Source organism: Rana temporaria, chromosome 2 (genome assembly GCF_905171775.1).
Source record: "Rana temporaria chromosome 2, aRanTem1.1, whole genome shotgun sequence".
Taxonomy (NCBI): Eukaryota; Metazoa; Chordata; class Amphibia; order Anura; family Ranidae; genus Rana; species Rana temporaria.
In genome coordinates this window covers 149,106,595-149,127,343 of record NC_053490.1, presented here as the reverse complement: position 1 = coordinate 149,127,343, position 20,749 = coordinate 149,106,595, and the positions used below count along the sequence as shown (strand labels likewise).

Sequence of the window (20,749 nt, the reverse complement as noted above, 5' to 3'; positions counted from 1 at the left end):
CGTGGGATTTTATGGATGCATGTTGGAGCATTGGAATATTAAAGTATTAGATATTGGCATTTTGGCCGAAAACCACAAAGATTATTAAGGAATCGCAATATTGTACCAACTTTCTTGTGTATCCCATGCTAGTAGTCCTACATGTTTCGCCCTACAAAGGGCTTCTTCAGGGACGCACAGACATAGAAAGTAATCTATAATGGATACATAGAGACTTCGTAAGTAAATGAGGAATTACACCCCGTAGTTCAACATAGGTAACTACTAGGGTTGTCGCAATACCGATACTAGTATCATCTATTTATTTACTTAATTATGTATTTTCATCATGGAAATACACCATTGGGGGGTTCATTTCGCACTATGGTATAGATGCTTAGACCATATGTTTCTCCTAATAGGTTCATTGTTGGACACGGCCATTTATGGGCCATACGTGATTTACTTCTGGTTTGTCATGACACAACAGTAAATCCTGTTACACGGGACGTGGTTCAGCCTTACTCAATAGGAGGATTCATGATCATATTGGAGGTATTTGCTTCCCTTCTGTGTAAGAACATGACGATAATGATAACTGTGGATACTTCACACATTATACATTCTTTATTATTTTTTCATTATTTCCTTTATGTAATATTTGACATGTATATGTAGTTACTAGGGTTGTCCCGATACCACTTTTTTGAGACCGAGTACAAGTACCGATACTTTTTTCCAAGTACTCCCCGATACCGATTACAGATACTTTTTTTTCAATGTCATGTGGCAGTTTGACAGATGGGGACTGATAGGTGGCACTGACAGGTGGCACTTACGGGCACTGACTGGTGACTGGCACTGATGGGAACTATTTCTCAGCTTTCATCTCCACTTCTGACTCACCAACAGTTGGTCCTCTTTTGAGCACCTTGCATTTTCCCTAACTAGGTGTTTCCACCCGTGGACCCAACGGTCAGGTGACTTTGTGTGCTCCCTAGATAGACCCACTGGATTATGTCATTCAATGATTGCAAAAATTATGTAAATCAACTACAATATTTGTATATTCATACTTTGATATATTGTTGCTTTGTAGTGTATGTATACTCATTTTGGGAATTTGCAGATCAATGAACTGCCTGTTTGTTCCTATTATTTTCTTTATGGCAATAACTTGTCCTCCGTATATGTAATTTCACATTTAAAATGTATTTCTTCACAGATTGGTTGCAATCGTACAATTCCCGTGTGGTCTGGTATCCTCCTCTGATTATTCCCCCCCCCCTTGGTTTTCTATTCTTTCTAGGTACCATCCTCAATTTTTCCCAACAGACCTTTAGGGATTATGAGGTGTCATTTCAAGACATTTTTTTAGTAAGGCAACCTCCCACTTTAATACCACTGCCCAGATGTCCAGTCCAGCAATTTACAACCTTTTTAGTGGGCGCGTAGGGGCAACCATCAGCACTGTAAAATTACAGTGCTGAACCTTAGCGGAGGCATAGATGGTGTGATTGCCCAACGTTGACGGTCCAGGGTGCTTGCTTGCCTACGTCAGTAGGCGGCTCCGTTCTGCCCGCTCGCCGCCCCTTGTGATGCTGCCATACGTCACATGCGCGGAATGCGCATAGGCGGGCAGCGGGACCCGTCGGATGGGAGCTGCGCATCTCCTATGTCATCCATTCTGCGCCCACAGACGTGTATGACACTCGGTGCGTCACACATCATTGCCGCTCCACCGCAATACAGGGGGAACATATAAAGGGCTCTGTCAGCATACACCAGTTGCACGAGCCCGACCGGGGAAGCCCATTTGGACTACAGCCGCCGCTAAGGTAAATACCATCACTACAAACTTAGGCACGGTTTGTTGCCTTCCTATGTCTTATATCTTATTTAGTATCATTCTGACTTTAGACCACGCTGTGTGTCCCTTTGCTTATATGCACACCTTTATTTGTAGATCCATATCCCTACAAGGGGTCTGTGGAGCAAAACATCCTCTTCTGGAGTTTTAACCCTTTGGAGGTATTTAAGAATATTTTTTGAATATATGCTCTTTTAAGCAAATATCTTTACTATAATGAACCTAACAAAATATACAATCTTACAGATAGATGCCCAGATATATCCTTGGTGGCTTTTTGTATTACCCATTGGCAGGTGCACTTATATCATCTCTGCACCCGCTGGCCTCCCCGGTGATACAGATCTTCAGCATTTTATTTAACCACATGTAAGTGGTCCCAAAAGCCCTCATAAAAGCGTTTTCCCCTTATGTTACATATATTTTTATATAATATATATATATTTTTAATAGTTCCATATGAGTCATTGACCAAGTTGGACACTAATAGGACATGCTTGCCCTATTACTCATTCAATCATCTATTTATTTATTTACTTAATTATGTATTTTTATCATAGGAATACACCATTGGGGGGTTCATTTCGCACTATGGTATAGATGCTTAGACCATATGTTTCTCCTAATAGGTTCATTGTTGGACACGACCATTTATGGGCCATACGTGATGTACTGCTGGTCTGTCATGATACAACAGTAAATCCTGTTACACGGAACGTGGTTCAGCCTTACTCAATAGGAGGATTCATGATCATATTGGAGGTATTTGTTTGCTTCCCTTCTGTGTAAGAACATTACATTAAACTGTGAATACTTCACACATTATACATTCTTTATTATTTTTTCATTTTTTCCTTTATGTAATATTTGAGATGTATATGTAGTTACCTATGTTGAATTACGGGGCGTAATTCCTTGTTTACTTACGAAGTCTCTATGTATCCATTATAGATTACTTTCTATGTTCGTGCGTCGCTGAAGAAGCCCTTTGTAGGGCGAAACATGTAGGACTACTAGCATGGGATACACAAGAAAGTTGGTGCACGGTGTTGTAACTCTCCTTCCATGTGTTTTTTAGCATATGTGTATATGTAAAAATGAATTATATTTATTAATAAACATTTATATTTTTTATACAATATTGTGATTCCTTAACCGGTTAACGCCCGCCCACTGTATATATACGTCCTCTTTTTAAAGATGGATATCTCGGTAACGGCAGCAGCTGCTGCCACAACCGAGGTATCCATCTTTTCAGTGGGCGGGCCTGTAAACGATAACGGCGGTCTCCGCGACATGTTCACCGCGAGATCGCCGTTATCGGTGGCGGGAGAGGGGCCCCCTCCCGCCGCTTACCGGAGCCGTCGGTAGCGGCGGAGGCGATCGGGTGCTGCTTCCTAGTGAGTGAGGATGCGAGTGAGGGCAAGATGGCTCCCACCCGTCCTCATAGCTTTGCTGGGCGGAAGTGACGTCAAAACGTCAGTCCCGCCCAGCGTCTTAAAGAGACATTTTTTTGTTGTCATTTTTTTAAATGACAAAATTTCCATTTTTTTTTTTTTTTTGCATTTAAGTCTAAATATGAGATCTGAGGTCTTTTTGACCCCAGATCTCATATTTAAGAGGACCTGTCATGCTTTTTTCTATTACAAGGTATGTTTACATTCCTTGTAATAGGAATAAAAGTGATACATTTTTTAATTTTATTTTTTATTTCAGTGTAAAAAATTATAAAAAAGAAAACAAAAAAATGTTTTTTTTAAAGCGCCCCGTCCCGACGAGCTTGCGCGCAGAAACGAACGCATACGCGAGCGGGCGCCCGCATATGAAAACGGTGTTCAAACCACACAAGTGAGGTATCGCCGCGATCGTTAGAGCGAGAGCAATAATTCTAGCCCTAGACCTACTCTGTAGCACAAAAAATGCAACCTATAGAATTTTTTAAACATCGCCTATCGAGATTTTTAAGGGTAAAAGTTTTACACCATGCCAAGAGCGGGTGCAATTTTTAAGCGTGACATATTGGGTATCATTTTACTCGGCGTACCATTATCTTTCACAATATATAAAAAAAGTGGGCCAAATTTATTGTTGTCTTATTTTTTTATTAAAAAAAGTGAATTTTCTCCAAAAAAAGTGTGCTTGTAAGACCGCTGCGCAAATACGGTGTGACAAAAAGTACTGCAATGACTGCCATTTTATTCTCTAGGGTGTTAGGAAAAAAATATATATATATATAATGTTTGGGGGTTTTAAGTAATTTTCTAGCAAAAAAAAACGTTTTAGTCTTGTAAACGCTGAATCTGAAAAACAGGCTTGGGGCTTAAGTGGTTAATACTCTTTGTGGTTTTCGCCCAAAATGCCAATATCTAATACTTTAATATTCCAATGCTCCAACATGCATCCATAAAATCCCATGCCACACCCCGGTATCGGGGATCTGTATATATAGGAGCAGAGGGCAACATGATTCTAAGCTGCAGACGTTAGCTGCACTAGAGATTTTAGCAGAGGGTGAGTTGGGGCATCTAGTTCAAAAGGATCTGTTGTGACCACTTGGCAGAAAGGTAACATATGGCTCAGGGAAAGAGGCAAGGCCTAAGGTACTCAAGAGACCCAGGCAGTTAGTAGCAGGTGGGGCTCAGATAGTCAAGGTGACCATAGGGGCTAAAGCCAGCCATAAGAAATAGGTCAATGCTCCATACGGCTCTTTGCAAAGCAGCAGTAGGAGCAGGGAGATTCTTCCTCAAAGCTGTATGGTTGGAAAGAGAGAGCACAACGCGTGCACACAACACTCCACAAAGCAAATGATGTCAGTGTTCACTCCAAAAGTGTTAACCGGTTCTGCAAAAATGACAGGAAATAAGGAAATTAAGAGGAGCCCAGTACTTGTGGTAGTGCCTTTTTTTTGTTGCCTAACCAGCACATTTACAAAGTGAGCCTTAAGAGACAGGGCAATTGCTGAGGGAATGCAGGTGTCTCTGGACCTGGAAAATGCTCTGTGGCTAACCTTTACTCAGTGTGGAGTCTGGAAAGCAGCCCATGTGGAACCCAGTGTCTGAATGTTACTTTCTGGTTAGCCCCACAACTTTCAGTCCATTGCACACCAAAAGCCATGCTGAGGAAGGCCACACCAAATAGCTGCAGTTGGGGAGACCAGCTTTAGAAGCATTGTAGATAAGAATCTTGATTGAAGAAAAATTCTGCCAGCAAAAATAGGTTAGTCTTTAATACAGCAGAGCTGCAGAAAAGATTTCCATTAACTAAGACATTAGAAAAAAGGAATGCTGATTGTGGGAGGTGTTATCCTCCTGTTGGCACCTGCATAAACCGAAGGTGAATGACTTTATGTGTGAATGAATGAGAAAGAAAATCTGAATCTAAGCTTTAAATTAAAACACAACTAAAGGCAAACTTTTTTTAGTTTTGGATAGAGGGGAGCTGGATTAGAACACCTCTCAGTTTGTATTGCTGTCTGTGTCACCACTAGAGCGATCAACCCTCTCCATTTGTCCAAAAGAAAATGCCATATTTTGAGTTGTACTCCGATATTCCAATGGGGACACTAGTTCTGGTGACCTAGGGGTCCACAAGAGATTGCCTTAAATTACAGCGATTTCCTCTCAGTTCCTGTTTGGCTATGTGACAAAGTGAAAGTAAATCTCTCCAATGGGACAAACATGGCAAAAATAAACCTTACAGGGGTTATAAGCCTCCCTTGCTCTATCCAAAATTAAAAAACTGTTTTGCCTATAGTTCTAAATTAATACTTTTCTTACTAATTTTAAGTACATTTACTACTTGTATTCACTAATGTTGGAAAATCCAAGTTTACACTTGCCACACAACAGGAATGTGGGGTAATTTTTTCAGAGACAACTGTCTGAGAGGGGATAATGGAGGGATTTTGGAGGAAAGTAAAGGAAATGTCATGGGCCTTTACCACTCCCATTTTGATCCAAATCTGAAAATATGTATGGCTTTACATAAACTTAATTTCCACTCTCTATGCTTCCTGGGTCAAAAATGATGGGTGGTCATGAGAAACTTCTTAGTACTGTTATGTTGTTCACTGCACATAAAATGCAGCAAGGAGTCAACAGGGGTGTTCCAAGACCTGGTTTACTAATGGATTTTTATTGCAGATGCATAAACAAAGACAAAAAAGGCTACCTGTGCTTCCTTACTACCCCACCAGGATGATTTTCTTGTAGGTTCTGTGTCTTCTTCCGAAATAAAAACTCGACGAAGTGCCCCAGTACTGGTGTCCAGCAGAAGAATGACATTGCTCTGAAAACATAAAACAAAAGGTGGCTAAGAAAAAGCTATTTAGTTCAGTGTATATTTCCCTGTTTTTACTACACTGCATAGTTACTTGCTTTAGGTAGAGAACTGTAAGAAAACCCAAACTACAGGCTATACTGCTGTGCCTTAACAGATACATGTACTTTTGGTTAATTTCCTCAGGCCATAAATGTAGGAAGATATAACTCTTTATTTAAAGGGATTGTAAACCTTTGTGTTTTTTTACCATAATGCATCCTATGCATTAAGGTGAAAAAACACCTTGGTTTACACCTTGCCCCCGAGCCCCCATTTTACTTACCTGAGCCCCGAATCTCCGTGGAAGTGATCCCATGTTGCTTTCCCCCAGCTCTTGTCGGCTCTTTATTGGATGATTGATAGCAGAGCAGTCATTGGCTCCCACTGCTGTCAATCAAATTAATGACGTGGTGTGCTGGGGGCGGGGCCGAGTCATACACTTGGCGGCTATGGCCGACAAGTGTATTACATGGGAGCATGCGCGCAAGGTAACCCCCTCGGGAGAAAGCTTCCTAGAGGGGGTTAGCTCTTGCGGGGAGAAGCCGCGAGACCCGCCATGGGACCCCAGAAGAGGACGATCGGGGCCACTCTGTGGAAAACTAACTGCACAGTGGAGGTAAGTATGACATGTTAGTTTTTTAACAAACCTTTAGTATCCCTTTAATACAGTAATGTGACTCTAGAAAATAGTTTGCTAACTGGGAGAAGGAGAAAAAAGATGAGCCCATCAGTGAGGCACTGTTCCTTCTCTACCCAGTCACAGACTTGGCTAAGCTTATTGATTGGACTACAGTGGAGAAATGTGAAAGGTCAGGATCTGGTTATGTTACCTGGAAGGGGTGTAGTGCTTAGTATAGCTACTTTTGGAAAAAAAAGTGCATACTTTGGTATTATTTTATGCAGTGTGTCCATGTCACAAAGGCAGTTTTTTCCTATTGGCTGTCCATCCAGTGGCTGTGTACTGTCATGATGCATAAGACAAGTCTCAGCAGTAAGGTCAGCATAAGAGCACCATTTGAAGGACTGGCCAACGGATGGAGATGGGTTTTAAAGAAAAACTGCACTGAGCGCAATACAGGGGCTATCAATGCTTATTCTTACCTGCTCTGTTGCAGTGGATTTTCACAGAGCAGCCCAGATCCTCCTTTTCATGGGTCCCTATTCTGTGTTCCTGGTCCTTCCCTCCTGTTCAGTGCCCCCACAGCAAGCAGCTTGCTATGCACCCAAGCCGAGTCACAGCTCCCTGTGTTCATTCAGACATGAAGCTGTGGCCTGGCCATGCCCCCACCCCCTCTCTCTCCTGATTGGCTGACTGAATTTGATTGACAACAGAGGGTGCCCAAGACAAATCAGGAGAGAGAGTCTTGCACAGCCGAGACACTTGTGGACAGAGATGAGGCTCAGGTAAGTATAAGGGGAGCTGAGGGAGGCTTAAGATGCATTAAGATGATCTGAATTTGCAACTCCTTTAACCCATTTTGAAAATGATAGCTGACTGGCAGTATTTGGCTTCAATAGTGTTTGAGACACTAGCTTTAAACATGTATGCTAGTCTAGAAAGTCAGAGTGAAGTCACAGCTCCTATTCTGTACACTGGTTTCAGGTCAGTGACTCAGGAAGCATGCAAGCCAATGGATTAGCATGTCAATCAGGCAAGTAGTATTTCAGAAGGGTAAGTAAGCAATGATAGTCTCTATACCTCCTGTGCAAGGGTTTAGGTTTCCATTAAAGATGGTCTGTAAAGATAGAAATATGGAAACTGCTACTGATTGCTTGTTTTTAACACTGCAGGATACAGGGTGGTCATATCCTGATCCTGGCTTTACTACCCCAAGTAAGCCACTGACCTAATATACAGTAAGTATGCAAGGCACACACATTAGACTTTACTGACTATGGGGGCCAGATCCACATACATGTAGAACGGCGCAGCGTATCAGAGATACACTACGCCGCTGTACCTTACCTGGCGCATTTTTGAATCCTCATCGATTTTGCGCCGTAAGTTACGGCGGCGTAGTGTATAAAACATTAATGTTCCCAAAAACGTGGTTATACTGGACACAACACAATTTTTTTTCTGATTATGCATCAGAATTTCAATCATCCAACACAGTAGGCTGAGCACTTCCTCTCAATCTATACACTACATAACCCTGATTCAAGAAAATGCCCTATGTAATAACTTTATTTTTTTTCCCACTCTGTTCACCCTACATGGCCCCATTCTCCTTTTCCAGACTTCTCCCCTATTACAATTATCCGCTTTGTTCTTCTTCAGCAACTATAACATGTGTTCATCCACCACCAGAAGCAATGCCTGCTCACCTCCAACAAATAGGTAAATCGCTCTTCTAACACATCCGACTGATGTTACACTCTCCGAGAATGGATCCCTTCTATCTCTTATTTCGCTCTGAGGGTCAGGTCCACCTTCTCTCACGAACTCCACCGAGTGTTATAAGGGACAAAAAGGCAACACCATAGTGCTCTCCATTTGTAGTAAATGTATTATTCCACCGCTACTTAAAAACACTTAGGGAGGTATCGTCAGCTAGTTCACCACTATGGATGGGATCGCGGATGTGTTTAATGAGCGATTTACCCATTTGTGTGAGGTGAGCAGACATTGCTTCTGGTGGTGGATGAACACATTACAAAGAAGATCTGCATATTAGTTACTGAGAAGCCACAGAGCACTGGGTTTTGGACATTGTGAATTTTGCTGCATATATCGTTCTTTCTATATTTGATATATGGACTTTTAATTTTGAAAGTATTGTTTTCAATACTTGTTACTCTTGAGTCAAGAATACAGCTTGATTCTATAGTCTGTTATTTTGCTATTACTATGGTTCAATACAATTTGTATATAAAACGTCATGTGATGAGGTAACACAAGATTTACCAGAAGCTACACAAGTGCGAATGTGTACGTAAGCTTAACAGGTCCAATCGAATACTCTGAAACACTGATGCATTTCCCCACATGAGTGAATAACGATCAATGAATAACTGACAATTTAACTCACAGTATTTCCGTACACAACAGATGAAAATGAAATGAACCTACCTGCTCTTCATGTAAAATAACCTGTCCACTTAGAGGATGGCCTAGAGGTGCCATAGTTACAGATGGCTGCCACACACTTCCCACAGTTCTAGGAAATACATCATACAAATCCACATAGTATCCTTTATCATCCCGAGTTTTCATAAAGTACAAGGTCACTGGATTACAAGTAGCCACATGGACAGTGCTATCACCATTCATTTCTAAAAGAGATATTCATTGTGTACATTAACATGGACCTCTAACTCAATAGCTTGTGAGACTTTCAAACATAGAAACATTTTCAAAGTTTTAAACATGAAAAACAGTTAAAAGAGCTGGACTTCTGTAAAAGCTGGCAAAATAATCAAATATGTTGTAACTAAACAGGTTTATTTTTCGAGACCCAGTTTAGGAAATTAAAACAGGGAGTAGATTAAGGCCTTGTATTCACTTGCAGTGCCTTTTGAAGAGCATGTTTTCTGTGCTGTATGGAAAGTCGACAAGCTCTTTTGCGGTCGGATCCTTGGTCATTGAGAACCAAAGACATATACACAGGGCTTGGAGAAGCACTGATTTCTTGATTTCCATCCATTCTCTGTTTTAACTACTTTGCCTTTTTGACACACTACACAAGTCCAGAAAGTGAAGCATTTAACACAAGCTCATGACTGCAGTAGCAACCACAAGCTTGTTCCTGCTTATAATCAGCCTGCTCCTGGCTGTCAGGTAAAAGTAATCCAGGTGGCTCTATAGCCATCCAATCACTTTTACAGTGCGGGTGGTGTGGCACCCCCCTCCACTGGACCCCCTCCTCCTGGGAGCCCAGGACATCTGTAAATCTGTTCCTCAATCTCCTCTACAGTAAATGACACTGTAAGTGCTTTTCATTTTTAGAACTGTCATTCAATGGCTGCTACAGCATCAAGTATGATGTGTGTCGTGCTACAAAAAAAATTACAAAGACAAAGAAGTTGCTGTAATTGTAAATATAGTATACTTGGATTTTGCAAAAGTGTTTGACACAGTTCCCCACACATGGCTAATGTGTAATTTAAAGTCTACGGTCTTAAAAAATGCAGTTTGTCGGGAGCTGCGGTGGCTCAACGCGATTGGCACTGCGCTGACAAGCCATTCACCTCTGCAGCTAGGGGTTCGGATCCCGGTCTCAGCTACATGTAAATTGAGTTTGGTGGTCTCAGCCCGGCTCCCGGTGGGTGTGCTATGCGAGGTAAGCCTGCGCTTAGTACACCCACCCCCCTCCCACAAAAACCACCACACTTACACGCACTCGAAATTGGGTTAACATGCACGCACTTTGACCACGCGGTCTCTAAAAAGAGAGGCGAAGGACTAACGGGACTGGTTGAGCGGGCTAGATCCTCTCACTCCCTTATAGAGAGTCCCTCTGCCCCGTTGGGCTTCAAAGCGGAGCAGGTAGGGCGGGCTGTGTGGGAGGACGCCCTCACACACCCACCATTGCCACCCGGGGCATGGAGAAAGGTGGCAGATTGCCTCTGGGGGAGGCCTGCCTACTCCCAACTGCAGTCCAGCTCCTCTCTCGAGTACACGCACAAAATACACTTTAGAAAGAAAAATAAGAAAAAAAAAATGCAGTTTGTGAATTGGATAGAAGACTGTATTCTGAGAGTAGTAATTAATGATTCATATTCTGAATAAGGCTATTGTAGCCCAAAGTTTGTTACCTTTCAACCAAAATTAGAGTTTGGGATCAAAAAGTACCATTTCCATGTTTGCAGATGACACCAAGCTATGTAATGGAATAACATCCTTAAAGGGTGTCTCCAACTTACAAACAGACCTTAATGTACTGGTTAATTTGGAAACTAGGTGGAAAATTATGTTTAATGTTGATAAATGTAAAGTTATGCACTTGAGGGCTAAAAACATGTATGCATCATACATTCTAGGAGAACAGCTGGGGTAGAGAAGGACCTGGGTACAGTATTTTGGTACATCTTAGGCCGCGTACACGCGGTCGGTCCATCCGATGAGAACGGTCCGATGAAGCTGACTGATGGTCTGATGTGCCTACACACCATAGGTTAAAAAAATTATCATGTCAGAACGCGGTGACGTAAAACACGACGACGTGCTGAAAAAAAAAACGAAGTTCAATGCTTCCAAGCATGCGTCGACTTGATTCTGAGCATGCGTGGATTTTTAACCGATGCTTTTGCATACTAACCATCGGTTTTGACTGATCGGTTAGGCGTCCATCGGTTCAATTTTAAAGCAAGTTCTAAATTTTTTGACCGAAGGATAACTGACCGATGGGGCCCACACATGATCGGTTTGGACCGATGAAAAGGTCCTTCAGTCCGTTTTCATCGGTTTTGACCGACCGTGTGTACGCGGCCTAAGACTTAATATTAGCATGCAATGCCAAGCAAAATACTTTCTTGTATTGAAAGAGGTATAGACTCCAGAGAGAAAGAGTGAGAGATACAATTACTGGAAATAGTGAAAATAGATGCAAAAAAATGATATAAGGCATGGAGGAGCTCAACTATGAGGAAAGATTAGCTGAACTGAATTTATTTCTCTCTTGAGAAAAGGCCATTTAGGGGGGTGGGATATGATCACCATGTCTAAATGTATAGGTGGTCCATGTAATGAACTTGGTGTATAATTATTCACTTTAATGTCATCACAAAGAACAATGGGGCACTCCACCTGGAGGAAAAGAGATTTAACATCCACATACGGTAAGGCTTCTTCACAGTAGGAACTGTGAAAATAATCCTTCAGAAGAACTGGTTTTGGCCAGCTCATTAGATTGTTTTAAAAAATAGTTGGATGCATTCCTAAATGAACAAAACATAATTAGATATGAACACTAATGCTGCGTACACACGATCCGTTCGTCTGATGAAAACGGTCTGATGGACCGTTTTCATCAGACGAACCGATCGTGTGTGGGCCCCATCGTTTTTTTTCCCATCGGTGAAAAAACGTAGAACCTGTTTTAAAATTATCTGATGGTTAAAAAAACGTTAGAATAAAACGATCGTCTGTGGGGAAATCCATCGGTTAAAAATCAACACATGCTCAGAATCAAGCCGACGCATGCGCGGAAGCATTGAACTTCATTTTTCTCAGCACGTCGTTGTGTTTTACGTCACCGCGTTCTGACACAATCAGTTTTTTAACTGATGGTGTGTAGGCAAGACTGATGAAAGTCAGCTTCATCGGATATCTAATGAAAAAATCCATCAGACCGTTTTCATCGGATGAACTGATCATGTGTACAGGGAATAATAGGTAGCAACAACAGGAATTGTTGATCCAGGATATGTACAAATGCCTTCTGGGGGATCTGGAAGGGATTAAAATTTCCCCTGCTGAAGCAAATTGGACCATGCATGTTTAAGGGTTTTACTGCCTTCCTATTGGCTAACTGTGGGTATAGGATTCTGTGTATGGTGGTTTTTTATTTTTTTTCTAATTGAAGTATATAGACTTATGTCTTTTTGCAACCCAACTATGAAACTTTGCTGCAAATCTCTTCTGCTGATGTCCACCTGAAGCCAAGCAAAGGTTACCATATTTTCAAAATGACCTACTGACCATGTCCACAAAACACCTTCATTTTTAGCCACATCTACAAAAAAAAATCATGCCCCCATTTTTCCACATTCTGAAATTATTTGCTCACAGACTTTTGGAACATTTGGACTTTTGGAGCAAGAGGCAGACAGGTATAAAGAGAAAATACCTTACACACCATGCAAAAGAGAATGCCAGTGTATTATGGGTGTGGCCCAATTGCACTTTTTTTTTTTTAAAGTAGAACTGTGTGCACTGATAGTGACCAGATTCTCCAAATTATTCAAATGAAAATTTTAATAGGTTACAGTGCTGTCAGAGATTTATATAAAATATAAATTTCAGTCATGCAGATTTAGGCTTTTTAAAGGTATTGCAAAAACACACCTGAGGAAGCAATGACATCACAAACAATATTCACTTCACTGAGTGGAATGCGCCAGTGAGACATTTCTTCTGTGAAACTCAGGGATCGAGACTCAGTACGGTCCAATGCAAATCCCTGAACATTGATGTACACTGGGCCCTATTTTGGGACAAAGATAAAATTGACAGTTATATATTTATTAAATCAAACTATAACATGTAATACCAGCAATAATACAATTCCCATCTAAATTACAGAAACAGGTCAGCAAAAATATATGAAGAGATACTTGTCTATTTTAGGTAAAACTTTTATGACTTTGCATGAGAAAATAGTTACATATGTGTCGTGTTTCAATGCATTCTTCTCACAAATGTTATTGCTATGTAACAAACTTGCAGGAGATTGGAATGTGCTCTGTAAGCTATAAGGATGGTCCAAAACAAATGCAGCAGTCTTTGGCCACCAGTCACCAATCATCCATCGTATAGTCACCATGTGTAAAACCAGCAGCAGCCTTTGACTACCTAGGATCCTACTCAAGAAAGACCCTTGAAAAGTGATCAGTTTGTGTTCATGTGAACATCCATTATAACTGCAGCATGTTATATTACTGTGGTAGCTATTAACCATGACAAATTAAAATAAACAACCTTTATATTGATCTGATGTGTTTCTGTTGGACACAAGAGCTTGCGACGGGCATTTCCAGTTTGCGATATTGTCCAGTGGCCAACAAAACTAACATCTGGAAGTGGCAACCTAAAGAATGCAGAAATTAATATGTTATATAGAGGGGAGGGGGAACAGAAGATGTTATAGAAATATTTTGACCCATATTTATAAAAACAAGTCTGTAAATCATTCTGGAAATAGGATTTAATTGTATAGAAAAAAGTAGCTGCTTAGTAACAATTCTAATCATCCAGTCTCTTACAAACTCATGCACTGTCTTGCTTTCAATACACACACAATCATTGTGTTAAAATGTATGGGTTTATTACACAATGATGTGATTAAAGCTTCCTAGGTGGCAGTAGAAAAAAATAACCATAATAGGAGAGTACATGATCTTATTAGCAGGACACCCGTCTTCCTGCCCAGGCTTAACCACTTCCATACAGGGCAGTTATACACCCATCCATACCAGGCCTATTCTGGCACTTCTTTCCTACATGTACAAATCATAATTTTTTTGCTAGAAAATTACGCAGAACCCCCAAACATTATATATGTTTTTTTTAGCAGACACCCTAGGGAATAAAACGATGGTCATTGAAACGTTTTATCTTGCACGCTATTTGCGCAATAATTTTTCAAACGCCTTTTTTTTGGAAAAAAATTGATTCATGAATTAAAAAAATAACAAAACAGTAAAGTTAGCCCAATTTTTTTGTAAAATAGGAAAGATGATGTTACACCGAGTAAATAGATACCTAACATGTCACGCTTTAAAATTGCGCACACTCATGGAATTGCGCCAAACTTCGGTACTTAAAAATCTCCATAGGCAACGCTTTGAAATTTTTTACAGGTTACCGGTTTAGATTTACAGAGGAGATCTAGTGCTAGAATTGTTGCTGGCACTCTAACGCACGCGGCGATACCTCACATATGTGGTTTAAACGGCGTTTACATATGTCGGCGGGACTTGCGTGTGCGTTCGCTTCTGCGCGCAAGCTACTGGGGACAGGGGCGTTAAAAAAAAATATTTTTTATTTATTTATTTTTTTACATATTTATTTCTTTTTTTTACACTTTTTTTTTTATTTTTATTTTTTTATTATAACTTTTATTCCTATTACAAGGAATGTAAACATCCCTTGTAATAGGAATGTGTGTGACAGGTCCTCTTTATGGAGAGATGCAGGGTCAATAAGACCCCGCATCTCTCCTCCAGGCTGGAAAGCATGAAATCGGTGAAAAAAAATTCACCGATCTCATGCTTGCTGTTGCTTAGCAGCCGCAATTGCGGCTTTGTTTACTTACGGGGACCCGGGCGTGACGTCATCACATCGCGCCCGGGTCCTCCGACGGTCATAGAGATGACTGGTGACCATCTGGTCACCAGTCATCTCTATGCTTCCTGCCAGCGCCGGACGATTCGTTCTCCGGGCCCCCGATGGCACGGGAGAGCCCGGAGAAGCACCGGGAGGGGGGGGGATGTCCCCTCCCGCCGCCTGTAAGAACGATCTAGCGGCGGAATCGCCGCTATGATCGTTCTTACGTTGTGCAGAATCGCCGGCAGGAGAGAAGGATATCTGAATGATGCCTCTAGCTGCAGGCATCATTCAGATATCCACCCGCAAAGCCCAGGACGTCACATGACGTCCTCCTGGATCGAGGAGGGGTTCCTGCCGCCGTCATTTCACAATGACGCGGTAGGGAAGTGGTTAAAAATGCTTAGTTTTCCACATTTTCATGCTTCAAAATCCAGTTTTCCGGCTCAGTTAATGTAACATAAAAGTGCAAATGTCACTGCAGAAAAAAGCCCACATATACACAGTTACATAGGTGTGTGCAGCCTATTGCATTAGGGTGTGCACCCCAAATGTATTAAAACATGGACAATGTTAGTAGGGCAGTGGATGGTGTCATTAGAGAAGTGCAATTGTTAGTAGGTCAGAGGTTGGTGTCAGTGGCCCAGATTCACGTAGAATCACGGCGGCGTAACGTATCGTAGATACGTTACACCGCCGCAAGTTTTCATCGCAAGTGCCTGATTCACAAAGCACTTGCAATGAAAACCTACGCCGGCGGCCTCCGGCGTAAGCCCGCGTAATTCAAAGGGGCGTGTGCCATTTAAATTAGGCGCGCTCCCGCGCCGGACCTACTGCGCATGCTCCCTTTTGAATTTCCCACCGTGCTTTGCGCGAAGTGACGTCATTTTTTCGAACGGCGACGTGCGTAGCGTACTTCCGTATTCCCAGACGTCTTACGCAAGAAGTAAAAATGTTTAAATTTCGACGCAGGAACGACGGCCATACTTTATACAGCACATACGTGTGCTGTGTAAAGTTAGGGCACCTAAAACGACGACTAACTTTGCGACGGGAAACTAGACTAGCAGCGACGTAGCGAACGCGAAAAACCGTTGTGGATCGCCGTAACTACTAATTTGCATACCCGACGCTGGTTTACGACGCAAACTCCCCCCAGCGGTGGCCACGGTATTGCATCCTAAGATCCGACAGTGTAAAACAATTACACCTGGATCTAAGGGCTATCTATGCGTAGTTACTCTGAGATACTCCGTCATATCTCTGCTGTGAATCTGGCCCAGTATTTTTTTTTATCAATTAATTTTTTAATTTATCTTTTACAATTCTTTTAGGAGATACGCTAGGGGGCTTTGGTGAAATATCAGCAGGGGGGATCTGCCTGCATGGGTTGATTGGAGTGTGCCCAGGCACACCCGGCACACCCCCTGCGCACACCATTGCACAGTTAATGAAATTAACTAATGTAGTACATACAATGAAAGATTTGGAAGCTACCACAGATTTTGGCACAAAAACATTTTCAACATAGCAACACCTAACTGGCTGCCACGAAAAAATTCAAGGCTGAAAACCAGTTTCTGGGATTTTATACAAAATACTCTATTTGGATATTATTGTATTAACCTTGCGAAACAGTAAAGAAAATATAAAATAAAGAAATATAACAATATTCCTGGAAAAATAAACAAGCTTTGGAAAGAAAAACCTAAAATGCAAAAACTGCCTGATTTTCAGCCTGCACATATTTTGTATATGTTACCGTTCCGTACTGTGCAGTGAGTCTCGTCTGTGAGGGTATCTAAGGAGCAATTGGTTACACACTGCAAGAAGCCTCATCCATGATGGTATTGAGGCAACCACGATTACTGCACAGTGAGCCTCGCTTATGAGGATATCCAAGGAACCAATGGTCACTGCATTGTGCACTGAACCTTGTCTCCAGAGATTAAAGTTCACTTCCTTACACAATACGATTTAAACTACCGGTAGTTTATATATAGTTTGTAGAATGAACAAAAAGATTGCTCCTCTAGAGCTGAAAGAAGTTTCTGTAGAAGAGTAAAATTACATCGCACACAAAAAAAATCACATACTAATATCAGAGCTGGACTGGTACGTCATGACTGGATCAGAAAGATGTTCAATAAGCAAGGCTGCAACTCACATTTTTTTCACAGATAACAAGATTCATTTTCAGACAGAATATTTAGTTTTCGCCACAGAATGCGTGACAGTGCTTTCGAAAATGATAAAATATCAGAGATTTATAAAAACAACTGCACATATTAAAGTGCCAGGCCAGCATTATTCAAACTATGAATTTAAAATAAATATCTGTTATGAAGTTTTCTCCCATTATAAAATTATAATATTGATCTCGAATCTATAAACCGTATCTCTTATATGCACACAGTCAAGTTTCCATGCATGTCAAATCAATTAATCTTACCAAAACTATGTAGTCTGAAGACCTAAGTAGACAATACATTAAAATGTATCCAGTCTGGTAGATGACCAATACACAGATGTTGATACATAATGTTCATTTGGCATATAAAAATTTGACTATGTGTGACCATATTTATTAATGTGTCTCCCCCATGACTCTGAGGCTGCAAATAGTTCAACACAATGCACATTAAGTAAACACATTTTTACATTCTATATATCTGTTCCACTGGTCCCAGAGACATAACAGGAAGTGAGAGGGAAAAGTGTTGGGAGATCATCTCTTAGAGAATTGTTCCTTTAAAGGCACAGGCGTGTAACAAAATAGTATAAAATGTTAAGTTTAATAGTATCAAAATTGACATATAATATAACAATAATATACAAAGACAATTAGAATAAAAGTGCTGAGCTATAAAAAAAAATAGAACACATATTACCAAACCATGTATAACATAGCATGGAAGCAATATAGGTAGAATTATATGGAAGTCTGCATTGACAATTATATTATATGATAGAGTTAAATACGATGGTAATCACTCCTTAAATGCTGCCTCACTAATCCACACAGCCCCGTATGATATACAATGGCGACCCCATTTATTTGACCCAAATATAAATAAGCAGGTGTGTTTGGACCTGGAACACCACAGGATACATTACAATTTGGATGCAACTGACATTTATGGAGGTTTATCACTTTGACACCCTTTCTTTGATGTATGCTGTCTTACTATTCTTTAGCCGTATCATCTGTCAATACATATTTGTGGATCCTGAAGAAGCTAAAATACTGCAAAACTTAAATATGTAATAAAGTTTGTTATATTTTATTAATTGTGTGCTATATGTCCTCTTTAAGGCACATTAAAAGTCAAAATTTCCTCTCTCCTCCATGATATTTTGTGGATGTGGAGGAAGACTATTATAGTTTTTTGCCATTAAGGGATGGTGCCATAAAAGGTTAAGGTTACGATGACTCTACCCAGGATATACATTTCTAGACACACTTCCACTCACTCTGATGGTAACACCCTTGATATAAAATTATCCAGCCTATGCACTCTGTGCAACCTCTACAAAAACCCCTTTTCATCTTTCTGATCATAACCTTATTAGTTTCACACTCATCCAGTCTTCAACTTTTTATCCTTCCAACCAGCAAACAGCTATCTGTAGAAACCTTTGCCACTTCAACCCTTTTCTAATCTGCTACCGACTTCCCCAAGACCAAAATATCACCCCTGTCTTACCCATACCTGGCTACATCTGTCTACAACAGCAGACCCCCCCCCCTCTTGGTGTGGTTACTTCTGACACTACACAAAAATTAGGCCAGACAGCAAAAGCCCTGGCAAACAGATGATATCAGATGTCTCAAATAACAAAGCCACGCTCCTGAGCGAGTGTAGCATAAAAACTAGTTTACTGCAATATCTTGTCCTGTATAAAGCTGCCCTCTTTCCTCTGTGCTGCCAAAACACCTTTAAACACACGGTCAGACCTTTGTCCGACCAAAATCACATCGGAGTAAAAGAGAACATGTTCTCTATCTAAACTCTAAACTCCAACGGAATTCATCGGAATTTCCGAATGGAAATAATCCGATGGGGCATACACACGGTCAGAATTTCCGATGGAAAAAGTCAGTCGGACTTTTTCCAACGGAAATTCCGATCGTGTGTACGGGGCATAACATTTACTTGGTCCTCCATTGCCTCCACTTATTAGCTCATACATTTCCCAGGACATTAGTAATCATTACAAAAACAAGATAGATGAAATTTGTGATGAACTCTTTACTGTCCAGTTAAAGTATCCCTCCAAATAACAACCCCCCCCCCCCATGTCTACCTCCACATTCAATACTTTCCTCTTTTGAACATTTCACTGCCGAGGAGGTTTCTAAACTTTTCTCTGATGTCTACCTCACTGCCTGTCTCCTAGACACATTTGTGGCCATCCCCTTCTCTATTCTACATTCTTTTACTCATATCTTCAAACTCTCCCTCTTCGTCGGCACCTTCCCTCCTCCCCTCTAAAACACGCACTGGTTTATACTTAAAGTGTTACTAAACACAGGACCCTGCATTCACTATATCTGGTCTCTTCCCATAATACCTTTTCTCATCAGCAGTATATAGCAGTCTTGTGACTTCTATCAGTGCCTCGTTAAAGCTTGTAGGAGGAGTTTTCATACTGCACTGGCTGTCCTATCAGGATGCAGGACCCCTGACTCTCTGTCTGGACAGTGCCAATTGACCCTGTGCTGTTCACATGCACTCTCCCAAGAAAAAAAACTCTCTAGCAATACACACACAACTGAGCATGTGCAGCCTGACTCCAGTAACTCTGTCTTATCTAGGCATGTTTTGGAGACAATGCAAAAAAGGGGAGAATCTGTGCATACAGGATCAAACCGCCATTTTACACAATGCAGCCGATTAACCCACTAGGTTCCACAGTGAGTATAACAAGCATGATTTACTGTATATACAGACTGATTTTACTGTTGTAGGTATAGTAACACTTTAAAAAACCTGCACAGGACCCCACCAGACTGAATAACCCAATGGTCCTTTTACACAGTCTTTCTCATCAGGTCCACCTGTCCATTTTTCAGGCAGACCTGATTAGAAGCTTTATCAGCAGGAAAATATAAACAGACTTTTGTTTGTTTCCATCCACCTACCTCTAAGTCTGTCCAGGTTCGGAAAAGAAAATGGAAAAGGATGGGGTCCTTTTTCCATTTTTCTGGCACAAGCCTGTTTACATCCGGCTACCCATAGAGCTATCATGGGTCTGCCCTGTCAGCTGTGTAAATGCAGACACAAACTGAATGAGAAAGGATTTAAAAAACCTGACATCTGTCCCGTTCAGCTCTGATACAGCAGGAGATTTGCTTGTGGATTCCCTGTTGATGGGAGTGGAGAGAATGAAGCAGAGTATAAAAGGGCCCTAAGACCCATCCCATCATTCCTGTTTGCCTCCAAACTTCTAGAATGCCAAGTCTACACTATCTTAAGCCAGTATTTGACAACCTTCTTTGCCCCTATAGTCTAGCTTTCGACAACAACCATCCACAGAAATTGCACTTTTAAAATAAATAATTACTAATTACTAAAACCAATGGCTAC

General features: G+C 41.1%; 1 protein-coding gene across 1 annotated transcript in view; it reads right to left on the bottom strand.

Moving 5' to 3' along the window:
• The window catches only part of VWA8 (von Willebrand factor A domain containing 8), a 486,197-nt gene that overhangs the window by 127,704 nt on the left and 337,744 nt on the right, over window positions 1–20,749 (bottom strand). Inside the window, exons 28-31 of the mRNA XM_040341313.1 lie at window positions 13,812–13,920; window positions 13,179–13,317; window positions 9,243–9,445; window positions 6,020–6,136 (exon numbers count right to left, since the gene is read on the bottom strand). Of these exons, the coding sequence (XP_040197247.1) occupies window positions 6,020–6,136; window positions 9,243–9,445; window positions 13,179–13,317; window positions 13,812–13,920 (568 nt within the window). The remainder of the gene's footprint in view (window positions 1–6,019; window positions 6,137–9,242; window positions 9,446–13,178; window positions 13,318–13,811; window positions 13,921–20,749) is intronic.